The sequence below is a fragment of the Lytechinus variegatus genome, chromosome 1 (assembly GCF_018143015.1).
Source record: "Lytechinus variegatus isolate NC3 chromosome 1, Lvar_3.0, whole genome shotgun sequence".
NCBI lineage: Eukaryota > Metazoa > Echinodermata > Echinoidea > Temnopleuroida > Toxopneustidae > Lytechinus > Lytechinus variegatus.
This window is the reverse complement of record NC_054740.1, coordinates 84,402,215-84,422,023: the sequence shown is the minus strand read 5'-3', so window position 1 is coordinate 84,422,023 and position 19,809 is coordinate 84,402,215. Positions and strand designations below refer to the sequence as shown.

The following is a 19,809-nucleotide window of genomic DNA, read 5'->3' as shown; positions in this document are numbered from 1 at the left end:
TTGTGATTGAAATATATGATTTTTTTTTTGTGGGGGGGGGTCTGATACTGTTGATTTCATGAGGGTTTGGAATGAAATCTTAATTTAAGCTTAATTTAAGACAAATTTATAAACTATCCAAATTATTTTTCGTGTGGTGAAGTTTGGTAATTAACAAACCCATGTATGCACTTATCTTAATGATAATCTGGTGAATAGTATTGAAATTTTCTTATTTTCTGCTGATTTTGGTGTCAGGTTACGTATTCAACAAAGTGACTAACACTGGATTAAGGTTGACCAGGATTTTGATATCTCATAGCTCAAACTTGATTTATAACACATCACATTTATAATGCACCTAATACTTTCTTTCTAGGCGCTGTGGTGCTGTTTACCCAGCTGTCATTTAATGTCATTTAATGCACCAAATAAAAGCTGCTACATCAGCACAACATGTGCAATATCCAACCTATACTTGAAAGCATTTTTTGTGAAAGAAAAACAAGTACATTACAGAAGCTTATATATTTTTTAGAATTCACTGAAACTCACATAATACTTGATTTTGCTTCTTTTTTTATCAAAGTAAATGCATAGTTATTAATCAGTTTTCAAATATCAAGTAAGAAGAGAGGAATTCTTTAATGTTCTCTTTGAGTTTTATGTAATATTCTGAAGGAAAAAAAATGAAGAAAATAGAAATAGAGGTCATAATGGAGCTGCAGCTCCAATCTCCCCAACTCGACTATTTTAAAGCACAGCTCTAATTCTATATGTGCTGGGGAAAATGAAATGAAAATGCCATTAGTGGAGCTTACAGTTGACTGAACCCTTTTTGCTGTGCAATATATTATCTAAATTACGTAGTGTGAAATGATTTCATGTGAATGTGAAAGTAGCAAAAGATTCCTCCTGTTGACCTCTGATCTTTGTAAGCACTTCTCAACAACTTAGATGTGTTAGACATTTGCCTGCCGTTTGACTGATCTTTTGATTGTATGTTGCACTTGATAGTTGTATTGATGTTTTGTTTTTTTACCCCTTCCCCTATCTGTTTTTTTTTCAATCTGTTTGCCCCCATCCTGATCCTTAACACAGGCACGTTGCATCATCACATAGTGGAACATAAGAACAGCGTGTATCGCATCTACCTTTAAAGAAAGAGCACTATGGAATGCCTCTTTTCCAAATTAAAGCAATATCTAACCATGAAAATAAAAGCACTGTTGAAGCAAACCAAAGCCTTTGTGTGCATAGGAAGTAAATCATAATTCATCCATTGTTACAACTGACTTTTGATAACTACCTGAAAGAGAAACTTACTTTTGTGAAAAAATGAAAGTTTAATTTCATTATTGTACATTTCGTTGTAAATGTAATCTCCATCTGATGTATTCTCTTAACTTTTTTTTCATAATGCACGCAAAGGTTTTTGTTTGTTGATTCTGTTCAGGATTTCATTTCCAATCATAATAAAAATTGTATGAACATTCTAGGGTTATGGACGTATCTGTCACAGTTGTACCTCATTTATTGTAATACAATAAAAAAAATTGCCTTTGCCTTTTGCATGCTTGACATTTACTGTAGGTCAATGTGAACTTATACTCTTGGATTTGCTTGAAATTGTTACTTCTATAACTTTTACTGGCCTTTTAGCCTTATTCTACAAGAACAGCTCTGAATTTCACAAATGATATTTTCAGATAAATCCTACACAATTATTTATTTTAGATTTATTTTAATAACATAATTAAACATGCATGATTATTGTCAGTTGCCCGTGGTTTCAGCTGTCTAAGTTGCTCATCAATAGTCAAACCATTCTTAATTTGTATTGTTTATATCATTTCTTTGAATGTTATTTCAGTATGTGATCTATTTAGGCCTATTCTATGAACCAGAGATGCATGAATACTTTGAATTGATTGCCAATCCCATCCTTTCCTTTTCATGTTAAATGATGATCGTTGATTTAAAGGAAACTTTTCTAAGGTTCTATAACAATTTCCATGGTAAACAATTTATTATCATTGATTTAAAGGAGAATTTTCATTGTGACTCTTTGTGAAGATTGTGAAGGATTGATTTATAATGGGGTTTAATTTCTGATATTTTCTAAGGTTGCATAACAATTTCCATGGTAATCAATTCTATATTGTAAATAGATGTTTGATAGTTCTAGTAAGTACTATCATTTGTTAATGCCTAGCTTTATTAAATACAAAGACCTTGAATTTCAAACATAGAATTATTTTATATTTATACATACAATTATTAAAATTCTAAAGCTTTATTGTATTCAAAAGTGATTGCATATCATTGACATTTTTAATTCATGCACCATTTGAAAAATTATGATGTATGTTCTTAAGGAAATGTAGATTTAAAAGGAGAAGCTATTTGAAAATATGCACATATTTGCAAAAGGTGATGTACATTTAATAAACAGATCCTACCAGTTTTTTTTATCTTAATCTCATATTTACTTTGTACATGTACATGTTTCTTTTTATATGGATGCTTGAAATTGCCAAAAAAATACAAATTATTTTGTATTCTTAAAAGCACATTCCTGGTAAGAAATTATTTTATGTTAGCATGTTTGATAACCATGTAAACATTTCATATCTGCCAGAAGCAAACTCAAGCATGTTAATTAAAAATATTTAGAACAATTATTTGCCATTGTATTGAAATGGTCAAAATTAGTATAATACATCTCTTTTATAGTTAAGACAGCTCATGAAATTGTTTCTATATACTCTTTTTTTTAATTAATGTGAGAAAGACTCACATTTTCAATCTCTATACTGATATGAAATTATATATAGAATGCACTGCGTTATATAGAAAATGAAATATATAATCTAGAAAATTTTTATTCTGTAGAAGTGGATTTAAGATATCATGATTTATAAAGGAATCAAAATATATTGGTTTATTTGTAAGTTTGTAAATAAAAAAAAAGTTTTGTAAAGTTGTACATTGAAGTGGTGAGATAGGTGAATAAATAATTGTCAGGGAAAACAGATACCTTTAATAATATCCTGGCTGTTTTTATTTGTTGTCTCCTATGATTGTTAAAAATCATATTGTTTGTGTTACAGTATTCATAATTAATTATATATTTTGAATGTTATCTTGATTTTTTTATGGCGAGGGTCCCCTTTCATTCATCATTTTTATTACCTTGGAAGTATTCATGGAATATACTAACTCATTGCAAAGAATTGTATGGGATTTTCACTCTATTAATGGATATTTGGTTGGTTAATTGGTTGTTGTTTTGTGTCTGTTTTTGCCACTGTGAGAAAGGATAGAACTCTGCATGGTACATTTTTCAACAGTCAACTTTTGCTAATAACGTTTGTAAATTGGAGATGTGTATGTGATGTATGTGCCAAATGTTCTGATGAGTTATGCTAAATTGGATGCTTGCCCATGCTTCATTACTAACAATGTTTTATCATGTTTAACTCCTGTAATATCATGTCCTTGAGTCATTTTGCATTAATACCATTTCATTATTTCATGACAGTGATTTTTGTTTGACTTAACATATATTGATACTTTGAAATATGCATTTTCAAATTCAAATTCAGAATTGATTGAAGTTATTCATGTATAATTATTGTTTTAACTCCATTCAATATCTTGTTCTTGACTATGACATTTTTTAAAGAAAGATAGCATGTAATTCAGTCTGGATAATCATATTAATTAAACATCCAAGTTGTGCATTTATTGACAAAAATAATATTTCAAGTTCAAAATGAGCCCATCATGTTATGTCGCAGATTTAGTTGAGATGAGATGTGTTTGACTATTAATTGGAAGATTGTATGCAATCAAAGCAGTAATTTCAAATAGCTGAAGCATTTCCAATTTTCATGCAAAAACACTCTCCTGACTGTTAAATTGCTTTTGCACTATATTTCCATGAAAGCTTTGTTGTACAAAAACATGGTAAAAATCCATTGAGCTTTTGTAAGTGCTCTATGGTATTCTTGAATTTATTGAAAAAGCTTTCCTCTTAAATAATTGCTTTGTGTCCAAAAATGTAAATTGCCTTTTGCATAATTCAAAATAGAAAAAGTTGTTGGCTGAAAGCGTTTAGGCCTCATGTCAAAAGTCTGTGTCACATCTTTTTAAAGGAATCCTTCTATAAAAAGGCTCTGCATCTTTGCATATCGGCTTTCCTGTATTCCTTATTGTTTTGTCTATGAGGAAGTGTGAGGCTTGCCAGATTTCTGGAAAAAAAGACATGGCTCTCTCTCTATTGACAAGATGTCTGATGCTTTGACCTTCATCCTCAGGTCTTGGCTAGTAGTTGAAATCTGTACTTTAAATTTAACAACCCTTTTCTTTCATTGTTTATGTCCTAAAGCTGAAAATGGCTTTTGCAAAAGTTCATAGAGGGAAAAAAGCTTACTAATAGTGCTTACGCACAACCCAACAGCATACTTGCTTCATTCCCGAAGTCCTATCAAGCATTGGAAATCATTACTTCTAAAAGGCCTCATGTAATCAGCTGCACATTCATAATCCATTGTATTTCTCCCTCATCCTTTTTTTATCCTCTCCCCACACGCCCAAACACCATTCCCTCCCGATCAACTCAAATCAACAGTCCCCGCCCGAATTACGGAGGGGCCCGAGAGTGTGTCCGTGAAGCGTGGTGACTCAGTCACTGTTGATATCCATATCGAGGGGTTCCCTCAGCCATCTGTCACCTGGTACAAAAACTCAGTCGTCGTGGAAACCACTGAAAGAATCACCACTGAAACAACCCGAGAAACGACCCAACTGGTCATCTCTAAGGCCCAGATGGAGGACGCTGGTGACTATGTGGTTGTCGTTGAGAACGAGCTTGCTCGAGATGAACTCCAAGTCAGCATTACAGTTATAGGTACATAGAAGCTTGATTGTCCCTTAAGAATCAAAATCTGATATTTATGAAGAGAGTTTGGTTCATTCATTTTCTCAACATTTTCCTCCAGCTTTTTTATGCTAAAGAGTGTTCATTCAACAAAGCTAAACCCGAATTGCTTTCACTGCAATCATAGAATATTAAATTCAGCACAGAGTTCCAAAATTAATTGCTTTTAATGCCTAATTACAATTTTGTTTCAATTTGCTTCTGTCATGAACTTTGCACCATATTTACTTTTTTCCATAAAACTCAGCAGGTAAGAGAAACTCTTTTTCGATCTATGTTAGTCATGATGCAACAATGTACTTGTGGCTTTTCTTTAAACAGAATCTGTATTTCTCTCTTTAAAAAAATTAAAAAAGAATCCCTACTTTACAAATGGATTTGTATTTGCCGTCATTCGCCATTGCTTGCAACATGGGGGGTTAATATAATCTCAAATAATTGTACATTAAATTATATGTAGCAATTAAAGTGTAGGTTTTTTTAAATATGCAATGGTTAATGTTAGCAAGTTCCTCTTGATGGGAGTTAAGAGTATTAATCACACGAGTATTGCTGTCAAATATGCATTGATTTCCTCTTTTATATGGAATTATATTTATTGATTTGAAATTAAGCAGGACACCTTTTTAATTCATTGTTTTGTATGAGTCAAATTGATGAGAAAAAATGGGGAGGGTGTTAAGATTCTCAGTATTAACAGTTTTATGACCAGTATATGAACCAGCAGCATTTCTTGGAAAATATCCTGGAAGTGCTGATATCCCATCCATTTCAACATCAGATGCCAGGACAAGGTACTAAAACTGCCGATCCAAGCTCTGAAACCATTCCCCTTCCAACTTATGATGCTGGGTGCTTCCATGCTAATTAATTCATTACAATTTCTTTATTTTAATTATTAACTTGTTTTCAGCCACCTGGAAGTTGCAATTTACTCCCCTTGCCCCCTAGAAAAATAATTGATATGAACTTTATATTCTGAACTTGTGATATTATCACTTTGCTTCATCCCTTCCCCTCACCCTCCTTGACAGACATCCCAGACAAACCCCGGAAGCTGGAACCAACCCAGGTAACTCCCACCTCTACCACCATCACCTGGCAGACGCCTATCATGGAAGACGAAGGCCAGGAGGTGTCCTCCTACATCGTTGAGATGCTGGACAGTGCCACCAAGTCATGGCAGAGGATAGCCGAGACCCTCAAGGCACCCGTCTTTACCATCGCTGATCTGACTCCTGGTGAGGAGTATGCCTTCCGGGTCAGTGCCTCCAACCAGTTTGGTGTCGGTGAACCCACTGAGAAGGTGGTGGTTCATCTCCCAACAGAAAAGGGTAAGTGTATTTTAAAGAATTCTGTGAGTGGTCTTATAATATATAGGGGTGTGGGGGAGTCTCCTCTATTGTTGATCATGTTGAATGTTTGGCAAAGCCCAAGATGTTCTATTTTTTGCTAGATCCTTGAGGTAGTATTGTAGCTCACATGCAGGCATTGCTGATATTAAGCTTTTCAGCTTTGTAGATTAGACACAGACTTTACAGTTGTGTCATAGTTAGTAAGTCACTGTCAATGACAAAATATATTCTTATCCCTGATTATGTTTCCATTAATGACAACATATTGCAGGATCTTACCCAAATTGCATATTTGATTTAACATAGGAAATTATAAATATCTATGAATAAAATCTTTTATTGAATATGAAACTATAATAGATGAATGATAGATATTTGTATGACGGTTCAAGATTCCTGACCTTCACTATTCATTTTAATATTCTACCCCTTTCTTTGACCTGTCTTGGATCTCTCTGCTTTAACCCTCCCTTTTTTTTACCACTCATTCTCTTTGTCTCCCTCCTCCCCCTTACACTTTCCCTCTCTTTCTCAACCTCCCCTCTTACAGAGGTTGAAGCTGTACCCCAGGAGGTTGCAGAGGACCAGGTTACCCCAGAAACCAAGGCAATGAAACCAGAAGGTATGGCATCCCTGGCACACATACTGGAATGGGACATCGTAGCTTTCATCGTTATATTCATTGCTATGTGTTACGTGGTCTTGTTCTTGTAGTCCATCCACCTTTTTGTTTTGTGGAATGCTTAACCCTGTTTCCAATATACTTTATATAGGGATTACCAGGGGACTGTTTCATGAAGCACCCTAAGAGTGATATCACTTACAAATTCACTCTCGGCCAATCAAATACATGAGCTTACGTCAATTAACAGTGAAATCATTTACAGGTTGCTTCATGAAATGCTCTTCAGCCTTCTGTACTAAATTGGTTGATTCTTGTAATGGATTAGAACCTGATATTGTGTCACTTGGTATGGAACTAGAAGGCTTGTTTCACTGTTTGAGCATACAATGCTATCCTTCTAGCTCTAAACAGCTGACTTTACAATGGATGGGTGCTGTTTGCATGTACTTATTTTTAAAGTCAAAAGTGGTTCTTTTTGTCAATCTTGTGGATCAAGGCAGATAAAGACTTGATGAATGGAAGAGCCTTGATGTGTGCTACTCCAGTGTCAAGGAGGGCATGTAAGTGCAATAGATTTTAGTGGGACCAATGAAAAGATGAGATGAATTTGCATATTTTCATTTTAAAAAAGGAGAAATGTCTTTGTTTTGTTCATGCAAGTTAGTGTGCCCTTTTTTATCTGGAAGTAGTATCCTAAGAAGTACCTGTATTCAGATAATTTTAAAAGAAATGTTTTTCAGCATTTAAAATTCCATTTCAGTCTTGATAAAATATGGGTCGAGTAAAAATTAAGTATTTAGTCTGTGAAAGACTCTCAAAGCATTACTTACAGATTCAGTATTAACACCCAATACCTTTTGTACTTGGATTTATTTCTTTTATTATGCATCTGAAATGATGGACTATAAATTCATGTTAACTTGTATCAAATGTGCTGCATTTTTATACATCAATTTTGTATTCAACTTTCCTGAAAATATTGCACGTTGATATGTATTTTGAAAAAAATGCAAGTACTTTTGCATTAATTCATATTCCTTTGGTGCCGCGAGTAGGATATTCAAAAGTACTTTTCTTAATTTATGAGCCAAATTGAATAATTTGTAACATGTATTTTTAAAGAAATCATTTTGTTTCTAAATTTGGGTTAGAAATTATACATAGTATATATTTTATATATAATTGTGTATGGTGCAAGGTTGAATTAGTATGCGTTTGTCTTCTTGTGCATGGATTTTCTCATAAAAAGTTATTGTTTTTTCACATGTACATGTATTCTATGTTTTGAAAAATTATTATATTTTTCAATTTCTGCTTGTTTGCATGTAAAAGAATCAAGTTCTCAATAGATGAATGATATCAGTCAATGCACATCATCCCTGTTGAGGAATAAAAATAGTTTGGCATTTAACAATTCTCTTTCAATTGACATGATGAACTTCATCAAGGAGTCACATGAGGAAATTCACTTGTATGTACTTTATGCATGATGTTAATGATACTGGTTGTGTTTTTCATCTTTAGTGGATAAAACTTGTGATATTTTTCATTTCCTTCTCAAATCAAGTAATATTCAGACCAAATCATCCTATGCATTTTTGAAAGAAATTCTGTGATGTGTATTTACATAGTGAATATTGTATTCACTATGTTAGTGTTAGTGGCTTTTATGGCATGTACTTAGCTCGTAAATTGTGCATTTCCAGAAATTATTATTATCATTCAGGATATATTCCAAGGATTTATTGCACTTTTTAATGGATTATAAGTTGTCTGTTTGTAACCACTATGCTTTGTATATTTAGAAAGAATATGTGTGAAATGTTAATGATGTACATCTCAATTTAATTTTTCAATCTATCCAGTTCAGTGTTTGTTTGCATAAATGTAGAAGTTGTGCATTTGTGGTATTTTTCTTGGCAAACCAATACTTTGTTAATCTGAATGTTAAAAGTTTATTTTACACTGCATGTATCCTCGTTTTGCTGTGATCGTCTGTGCATTTTATTTCTCAGTATTTGTTTTTGAAATAGATTTATTTGTTGGGCAAGTTGATTTAGAAGTCAAGTAGTCATTAGTACACAATCACTTTCATGTTAACATGACAACTTTCCATTCTTATACTCATCCAAGTAATTTACATTCCAAAGTCATGTATTGTACTTTCCAAAACTGTTGTCTTGTTTTGATATTAGTGGGGGAGAATCATCATAGAAAGAGTAACTAGTTATTCATTTCACGTTTTTTGCCACATTACTGTTCTGACTTATTTTTCTTTTATTTCAAAATTAGTTACTGGTTATTTTTTATGTTATGTGTTGTTCTACATGTAAAATGAAGTCTAGACTATATAAAGCCTAACCAAAAGAAAATAAAATGATTTGTTGAGTTTTGTTTTTCAACTCATAATTCATATCCAGATATTATATGAAGATTTAGCCCAAAAAACATTAAATAATTATTTTAAAATGATATGCAACTCCAAATCTTTTCTTTTTTATTTTAGGGTGATTGTAAATATTATCTGAACTACTTATCTAAAATTAGAATGCTATAGTACTATCAGTTGTATAAGTCTATATTCTCCAAGAGGTAAAGGAAATCGATATTAATTATGATTGACAGTAGGTCATGCAATACTTGCCTTATAGCTAGACTGCACATATTACTTCCTGCATTCACATGCAATAGAATATATATCTTTTTGTTAGATAGGTATGTTGCAAACAATAGACTAAATATAATTCAATTTGATATTTAATTTGAAAATTTTATTGTAAATAGGTGCTTCGAATATTGTAATTAATAAGATTGGGAAAGGTTAACTAAACCAAAACATTTGTTGGTGTATTGGGAAGAGAAAAATGGATTATGTATTGCATATAAAGCTTGGTCTTTAATTTTGGCTTAATTTTCAAATGCAAATATTTCTTTCTAAAATTTCAAAATATTGTATTCATATAAAGTCACAACCAGGTATGTTTGTACTGGATTTTATAATGCATACTGTACCAAACAGTTTGCCAAGACCACTGTTTGTATAAATTTTGTATTCTTTCATATCCTTTTATACAAATAACAAAAACACTGTTTACTTCAATTTTCATTGTAATTTGCCTGCTTTCTGTTGTTTGTGTATATCTATGTAGTCATTATAATGCCTAGTTTTCCATTTATGTAAAGTCTATCTCATATTTCAGATCTTCATATCTGTACCACCCTGGTATTTCCCCTGATCTGCATCCTCTTGTAAAATGAAATAAAAAGCAAAATCCTCCCCAAAATAAGAATATTTGCTCTTCATATTGCAAAAAAAAAGAGGTATTTGGTGAGCAGTTCTGTTATATCAAGTTTACTTGTTTTCGTCTTTGGCAAATCCCCCAAAAGATCTCAAAAGCACCCATGCCAACCCTCTACTTCCACGCATAAACTTCCCCCTTTTTATTAAACAGTAGAAATAGACTTTGAAAAGCTTCCGGTAGTCTATTCTGTTTTGTGGTACATCTGAATAGAGAGCTCTGCCCATGTTAATTTTGATTTATTTTTATAGTTATAGATAGTAAAAAAATTGGGTAATAAGTTTAGGCTGGGTAATAGTGCATGGTGAATGTTCATTTGATGTTATCTGTGTATGTCTGTTATGCATGCAACAATGTGATTGTGTGTGTTTGTACCTGTTTGTCATTGACAGTTCACAGTACCATGTCAATTCTTTCTTGAAGATGGTGGGACCTGAAAAGGAAATATCAACTCAAGCTTGACTTTTGATGTCATGCACTCAATGAGTACTTTTTGCCTGTTCTTAAGGGAAAGGGGAATTTTCATTACTTGACAGTAACCTAGTGGACAGTAGCTAAGAGAACAATGCCCATCCATGCAAACGGAACATGAGCACAAGCTGTGTTCTTGTTTTTCATGACATTAACAGGGCATCCATTCTATAGAGATCCCAAGAGGGCACTCCGGACCGCATTCTGAACTCGGGTTTTAATTAAACCCTGCTTTTAAGTTGTGGTTTAACTATGGATAGCCAATTGGGGCACAAATCCCTTACAGTACAAATCCACTTTATTAACTCATTTGACACTCACATTGTTCATAATTGCCTGGGAATGATAACTGAAGTATTTGTCCTCATTGGGAAACGAAAAAGTAAACATAAGAAATATACAATATAGACAGAATTTTTTTTAAATTTTGGCTTCCTATAATTTCATCACAGAGGTAGACAATGGTCTAAGTTAAACCTGGCTTCAGAGTATGGGCCTCTAAGGGTATTGTATACAGATAGCCAATAGGCATGAGTGCGATGGTTCAAGATTTTGCATAAGGTGGAATAAAGATGCTTTATTCAACGATTTTGAATGTGAAATGTTGCACCATTGCACGAACAAGAATATTCGCTATATGTGTTGTACAACGCCTCAGAAGTTAGCAAAAATACGAACAATCATCATTTTTTTCCCAATGTAATCACCTTGTTCCTGACCGTGCAATGGTACATTAAGGACGGTACGTGTGCAATGGTACAAATGTTTGTCATTTAACCTTCCATTCGCTCGTATACAACCGGCTATGTAGGCGTTGTACAATGTTGTCTGGAGCGATGGCATTCAAATGTGTGCATGGATTGTCATTGTTTTTCTAGTTACCATCTCTCAGGTTCCTAAGTCCCCAAGAAAGAATTCACGATGTACTGTGAACCCTCAATGACAATATGCTCCCTCTCCATGGTAACATTCAGAAGTTATATAATGTGAAATTGATATTGTGCAGTGTGCATGTTGTCCTTTGTGATGGTTGTGCTTCGTTTAGGGGACAACAAATAATGGCATTTGGGGTTTTCCAAATCATTCTCTAAAATACATATCTCATTCAAAACACATTTTCCAGTATAACAGGGTTGATTACTCCCCCCCCCCCCCCCCCCGTGTTATATCTTGCCTTTGCAGCAGAATTTTTATCTGTGAATAGATCATAAAAATTGCCCCATTTTGAAATTTTCTGAATCTATTAAACAAAAGTTAAACAAAACCATTGTAATTAAATTAGATTATAATTAACAAAACAAAGATAGAACAAGTTTACGCAAGGACACTGAAAAGCTCAGCATAAACGGCGATGATAAACACAAAGATTTCAATTCTCAATTTTGAACTCAGATATATCAATACAGTAAAATAAAAAAAAAACATGTTTGATACATACCACTGACATAAAACAAACTATCATGACAACGTCCAATATTTTAAAGTAAATAACAAAACCAAAATACCCAAAGGATTCATAATGAGATTATAAACGGGAGTAGGGGGCAGCAGTATATCCAGAAAGAGGACTCCCGAGATATTTTAAAGATAGAATCCCAGACCTCACTACAGCTAAAAATAATTTGCATTCCAAATATGATCAAGACCAGGCAACTAGGGTAATTCTCAACAAGAATGTTATATCAATGTCAAATCATTTGTGCTTGTGACAGAGGACTGTTAAGATTTTTTCCGGCATGAAGCACCTTGTTTTAGTTTTAGTATCATTCCATTGCATCATCACGGAACAGTTGCATGACCATTAGAAGAGTTGCATTTTGCCTGCCAAGTCTGCCATCAGAGCATTGATGCACGGCATTGGATGTTCATCTTCATTCTACTGCTGGATGTTCATTTTCAATCTTCTTGAGCCTACCAACTTTCTTCAACCTTACAGAGACAACTCCAGCTGCTGAAGAAGTTGCAACAGTTGAAGCTGTGGAGGTTGTTATTGCGCCTAAGGAAGAAGCACCTAAATCTGAACTTCCAACTGAAGAAGCCCTACCAGAGGAATTACCTGAAGTAACAGTTGAAATTCCTGCTCCTGAAGCACCAGAGGTTCCTGAAACACTTCCCGAGGAAGCAAGACCAGATGTTCAAGAGAAGCGCCCTCATGATATCCCACCAGCTGCTGAGGTTCCGGTGGAAGCTCCCAGACCTGAAGACACTCCTGATGATGAAGATAGGCCAGAAGAGGAGCCTGTATCAGTGACAATTGATGAAGGTCCTTCTGAAAGTGCTCCGTTTGATGACGATGATGATGAAGAAGAAGATGAGGATCTTACAGAGGGAGATTTAGAGGGAGAGCCAATTTTGGAACCAGAATTGCCTCATGAGGATGAAAAGGAGTCTGAACCAGAGAAGAAAGAGAAAAAGAAAAAGAAGAAAAAGAAGAAAGATAAAGAGAAAAAGTTGAAAGTTCAAGTGCGACCTCTGGATCAGCCTGACGTTGAATATAAAAGGCGTGTATTCCTTGACACGGTGGAGGAAGAGGATGAAGAGATCAAGTCACCTAAAAGAGGTAGAGCCATCCTGAAGAAGAAGAAACCTGTCACTGATGAAAGTGCAGTCATCGTTGTGGAGAAGGCTCCTCAGGTCTCAGAGGATCAGGAAGCAACCATTGCACCTGTGACCAAGAAGCCTGAAGAAGTTACTCTCCCAGCCCAAGAACCCACCGAAGATGTTCCTGATGTTGGTATCTCTGCAATCACTCCCGAATCAAAGGAAGTTCCAGTTGAGGAGGCCATTCCTGGTGAGACACCTGTTGTAACTGTTGCAGAAGTCACTCCCCAAGTAACAGAGCCAAGGGAAACTGCCGAGATTGTTCTTCCTATAGAGGTACAGCCTGAGGAGTCGGAAGTCATCCTTGAGGTTGGCAAACCACAGCAAGCAGAGGAGATGCAAGAGGTGCAGATAGATGTAGGTGTTGAGAAGGTGAAACCCGAGGAAGCTGTTACTCTGCAGATGCCTTTGGAGAAGGCAGAAATTAGAGAAGCAGCTCCTGTCATTGTGGACAAATTGAAAGATCAGGTGAGGCTCCTTCATACCTTGTCAAGAATACCTGAAAAGGGAATTTTTATTTTGTGGTGTTTGATAACTTAAAGCAGGATATTTCATGTGCTCTATTAATGTCTTGGTTTCATCTTTAAGATCCCAACTTTCCAGAAAGATGCTACATGAATCATATTCAATCATTTTGGACCTGCATATCGTATTATTTTTTTTACATTCATTCATCTTATTAAAATGACCCCAAAAATGAAAAAGTTAAGTGTACTTCTCATTTAGTACAAGTCAATCAAGGTTTGGGTATTGTCAAATTAAAAATAAATAAATACTGATGGCAATATAAAATGAATTGCTGTATGACATTAATAAAAGTGAGACGGTAAATTTTATTTTTTTAAACCCGGTGAAGTCCCTTTTTTTCCTATATTTCAAGTCCACCCAAAAAATAATAAGTTCGGTTGCACAAGTAGAGAAAAAAAAGCATAACAAATAATAATATGCACATTTTAGGGGGTATGCAAATGAGGAAGCTGATAGTATCACACACTTTATTTCTTATCAAATAATAAAATGCAAAAGAAATGGGAATAGTGTGGGGTAACTGAGTCCCTCCATTGTGTACAGGCCAGAATATATAATTAAAAAAAAATATTCTGTAACTTTGATCACCAATATTTTTACACAGACTGTGAAGTCTGGGGCCTCTGTCCTGCTAACCTGTACTGTGACTGGAGAACCTACACCAGATGTTGAGTGGTACAAGTAAGTTCATCTCATTGTATAAACACAACACAGCGTTAATCTAGATATCAGTGATTTGACTGGTATTCATATTTTGGATTGGTTAAAACTGGGAATTATTTTGATTTGTATGTTTACCGTTTGACCTTACCTTGTGGATCTTTAACCAAGCTTGGTCTTATCTAGTTTAATGAAATTAGACCACAATTTAAGATGACATTTCATCATGTGAGACTTTGACACTTTTCACACTACAGATATTTCCTGGGGTTAAGCTTAGTCCGCTTTACTTTCGCACTACGTTTTACCAAAGTGGGCTTGTACAGTAAAAAGTATGGTGCTATCAGGAGCTATCAAAATGCAGGGTTAGCCATCTTATAGCAGTGCTAACATTGCAATTGCAGTGCTAAGACCTGCAGTCTGAAACCCAACAAGGCTAGAAGTCGAAATTGCATGTTAATCAGGCACTGCATGGCGAAAAAATCATTAATATTCATGAGCTGTGCGATAGTCTGGGGTCAGGCATTAATTCTGGCTAAGCAAATAATGTGGGGTTAAGGATAGTCCGGGGTTAAGGAATAAGGAAATGCAGTATGAAAAGCATATATCAATTCATTATCAAGCTTTGTTTTGCCTGCTTGTTGATGGTTTCCTCTTGTGATATTCATTACTCTACAGGGAAGGCCAGCTCCTGGAGCCCACACCTACCCAGACACAAACTTATGAAGCTGGGGTTGCCACTCTTGAAATCCTCCAAGCCAAACCTGCTGACCAGGGCAAATACGAATGCATGGCAGTCAGTGACGTCGGAGAGGATATCTCGTCCGCGAAAGTGACCGTCAAGAGTAGGCCACATCAAATTACCCTTTTGCACCACCATCATTTTCTACACAATCATCCATGCATGAACCGACTTTCATTTTCCACTATTTTTAGTGTTGTATTATGGTAGTTTCTGATTGGGAGCTTCACTTACAACTCACAAGATAAATAATAACTCATGCACTGACATGACAACAATCCTGTATCACTGCATAACCCTCTGCAGGTGTTTCTTTTTTTAGAAACCCCCAGTTATTACCACCATAAGTTTCAATATTGGTGTTGGATTCATCTTTATTTAGGTAGTTACCTATTAATTAGCCATTCAAGATAAAATAAGATTCTTCAGCTCTTAAATTATCATCCATTTTTACTAGTTTCAAAAATTACACTTTCTTTGTATTGTTACATTCTTGAATATTGTATATGTCTCAAAACAGTATAAGTGGTTTAGAATAACTCGAAATGCAAAGTTTCTTTTAAAGCCCACAACAATATCACTTTCCCATTTGTATTACTGATCTATATTACCTTATGTGATCAAATAATTATGATTTAATATTTTGTGGCATTTCTACTGTTTAAGTTCTAAATGAAAACAACAAATATGTTTGATTATCTTGGAAAGTTGATGTAATATTAAAAATGTTGTTTATTCAAATCATAGGAATGTGATGTGATTTCACAATTATAATATATCCAGTAGCTGTAAACACCATTTGAAAGTATTTTCAACCCTTTTTCCACTTCATAAAGAAAATTGTTCACAACAACCTGTCACACCCATATTTTATTGTCTCTTCAGTTCAAAGAAATAGATGAATTTGCACTTGTGCTTACAAATTGATTTCACTCTTCTCAAATTAGGAGAAATGACAAAATTTAATATAATTTGATGTTCATTATGACAAAGAATAAATTTTGCATCAAGTAGGAGTTTTAGAGAGATAATTGCATGAATATGCTTTTATCGTGGTAGATTTAGCAAAAGCTGATGGCATGATCGCAGCTAGGTATTCACTTCACAGTGACTGACCCATACCTCTCTTTCAATTAACCTTAGTTTATTTTTACCTTAGTACCAATGTCAATGTAGATTCCATCCTTCCAGCAAATGCACGATGATTTTATTTTCATGGAAATAAAGATACGTACTTTTATTTGCATGTGTTCATTTGAATTTATTTCAAAGTCTGCATTGTATGTTGCACACATTTCCATATGCCATGGAATTTGATATCACTCTGTAAAACATATTGGTATAGCACTCTGATGAGTATGATGACACTTAAATGGTCTCACAGAGTGTATAGGTAAAGGCCTGGTCACACCGCCCAAGCGTTGTTGGAGCGGTAGGGAGAGGGGGTCAAATTTTGCTCACAAAATTGGGGGGGAAAAAAAATAGAAGACAAAATAAAAACAATCAAAATCGAAAATGGTGAACAGGAGCGAGCGATGATGATTTTTTCTCTCTGCTCCACGACCGCTCCAACAACGCTCGGGCGGTGTGACCATGCCTTAAGTGTCATTATGAATTGAAGTACTGCTGAACATTGTTAACCGGGGAGGGGGGTGTCATAGGCATTGATTCGCTTTGACTCAGCATATCAGAATTTAAAACCATTCAGGTATACGTCTAATTCAATACATACAGGAGCATATGGCATTATCTCATTACATAACATTTGAAATGAATATCTATATACATATGTATATAAAACATACATATAAAATATTATGTGTCAGATATACACATATATTCTCTCTTCTTGTCCTTTGTTGGTATATTTAACCATTTGTAATAGAGTTGTAGTTAAACACATACACATGTTAAATGTTATTGTGATATATTTGATAAAATAAAAAAAAGCAAGATAGGACAAGCTCGACTAATTTGAGGGTTAATTTATCGAACTTGACAGATCTTGCATTGCTTTGTCTATATTTCTTCAATTCTTGTTTCGATGTTCACAGTGAATGTACATCTACATGATTTATGTTGACCCCCATTTTCAAATTCCTCATCAGAAGTTTTGTATGTGTGTTGTGACATTTATTTTGGGATGGGCATAGTGCGTATTAAGTCAAACTAACACACATACATCCCCAATTGATATTGAATCAAAAGGCTTCATCAGAGAATGGAAATTAAAATGAAGAAATAACAATCTAATTTGAATGAAACCAAAAACCTCATGATTCTCTTTATTTGTTACATTTTCTTGGATATTAAAATAATTAGTTCTCCCTACAAACACACTATAAATGGAAAACACTTGGGAATTGGTGTAGAATACATTTAAGCATTAACTTGTCTAGTCTAAACTCTACCTACTGATAAAGGAATCTAATGTATTTCAATAAATGATCATTTCCAGTTGAGAAACCCAAGCCGACCAAGCCATCTTTCTCAGAGACAACTATCACACTTGAAGTGACAGAAGGTAAGCTTTCAAACTATTTTGCACAACCTTGGGCCTGTTGCATAAAACTTTTTGCCTGAGAAAATTCTGGTAAAAAAATGAAAACTAAGGTTAGTATGATTTCTGCCATTGACTTTAACACAGGGCAAAAACTCCAGTAAAAACAACCTGATTTTTCTCAGGTAAAAAGTTTTATGCAAGGGGCCTATTTTATTACTCATAATTCAAGGACAAAAAATATGTCTCTTTTTACATATTATTCAACTCAAATTTTAATCTAACATATCTGATTGGTGATTTTGCATTCTTTAATATGTAGTGTTTATGCAATTGACCTGAATTATCGATTTACTACTTTGCAATACATTGCAAACCTTTAAATCCAGTGGTCATGATGCTTAGAATCAGTGTTCATGATTGAGTTTGATAGCTGTAATACTCATGAAATCATTTATCTTCATGCCAAAATATATATTGACGATTTTTACATACACATATGATATTCATATGTATACAATTTTAGCTTAAATAAAATACCATGATTTTGTATAGAATTGTCCTTTTCACCGTAACTGCAGTAAAAATAGCGGAGTTGTAACAAACATGCCATTAAATGTGCATTATTGTATACATACTTATATCTTCTTTATACCTGTATTTGTAGGCGAAGATGCGACTTTCAGGTTTACGATTGAGGGATTCCCCTACCCGACCCTAACATGGAATAAAGGTTGGAAAGCCATCAAACCTAGTACCCAGTACATCATCGAATCTGAAGAGACAACTGGTGAGACCGTCTTCACCATCACATCTGCCAAGATGACTGATGCTGGCAAGTACGTCTGCAAACTGACCAACCCACATGGAGAGGCTAAGCTGACGGTTACTCTTGTGGTCAAAGAGAAACCTAAGGAAGAACCGGAAGCAGCGCAGACTAAACTTAAAAAGTGAGTTGGGTTGGGTAACAGTTTGACAAAAGATAAATTGATGTACCTGCATTTCTTTGAGAATACATTTATCTCTCTTGCTATTGATGAAAACGCAGAGTTAGATAGATCTGTGTGGTTCTTTTGCATTTCTGTTGATAAAATTCACAATCGTGATGGTGAAATAATATGCACACAAGCAAAGTTTTCATGGACAAAAGTTATCATTTCAAGACAATAATTTGTAACATGACTTTCTCAATTTATGTTCAAATTGATGTGAACAGACAAAGTTACCATCAATATAAGTTCGACAATTTTTTAAAAACTTGTTAGCCCAAGAGGCAGGTCAGAGTGACCAAATTGTTGGTGTAGAAGTCATACTTCTGATCTTTCTGAAACTGCATGACACCATAGTAACATTAATTTACTGATTTCATTTCAGCCACAGGCCCAACAAGAAAATGCTATACCATTTGTGAGATAATTTACATTAACTTATTCCGCTTAAAACAAGTAATTGTTAATCAATTGATTTGAATACATCTTGAATTACAGACCACAACCAGAAGAGAAGAAGCCTGAGGTGGTTGAATCCAAGGCCGATATCGAAATCTTCGAATTGCTTAAGGATGAGGAGCCAAAGAACTATGAGAAGATCCTTCGAAAGCATGGCATCATCGACTTCAAGGTCATCCGGAAGCACATTGAAATGGTGAAGACGAAGAAGGCTGAGGAGGAAGAAAGACATAAGACAGAAGTTGAGGCTCAGTTGGAGGTAAGTTTTATGTTTCCCGTCATGCTCGTTCACTGTTTTTATGTCAATAAAATAAAAATAGATTGGTAATTACTCCTTTTTGTTTAGTATATCCTTGTCCGTCTTATTACAAATTATCTTGTCTGTGGTATTCATTGATATACCAACAAGTACTGTACATAAAAGTAATGTGTCTGATAAGATTTAAAAACTTTTTCAATAGTGTATGTTAAAAAAAAAATTTCAATTGGTCAATTAAAACCAAACTTATGCAGAAAATGTCTTTTATGTGTTTAATATATACTCAACATTCAGAAAAAAAGTAGATGTAGCACAAGATGTAGAACAATATGATTCTTAAGCAACAAGGGAATTAATATACACAATATGAGAACTCTTATTAAAGTCAACAATTTAG

General features: G+C 34.4%; 1 protein-coding gene across 1 annotated transcript in view; it reads left to right on the top strand.

The window, feature by feature from the left end:
• Positions 1-19,809, top strand: part of LOC121432078 (titin-like) — a 116,679-nt gene that overhangs the window by 65,360 nt on the left and 31,510 nt on the right. Inside the window, exons 30-38 of the mRNA XM_041629929.1 lie at positions 4,616-4,894; positions 5,959-6,258; positions 6,830-6,901; positions 12,611-13,743; positions 14,408-14,484; positions 15,142-15,308; positions 17,664-17,729; positions 18,373-18,655; positions 19,193-19,412. Of these exons, the coding sequence (XP_041485863.1) occupies positions 4,616-4,894; positions 5,959-6,258; positions 6,830-6,901; positions 12,611-13,743; positions 14,408-14,484; positions 15,142-15,308; positions 17,664-17,729; positions 18,373-18,655; positions 19,193-19,412 (2,597 nt within the window). The remainder of the gene's footprint in view (positions 1-4,615; positions 4,895-5,958; positions 6,259-6,829; positions 6,902-12,610; positions 13,744-14,407; positions 14,485-15,141; positions 15,309-17,663; positions 17,730-18,372; positions 18,656-19,192; positions 19,413-19,809) is intronic.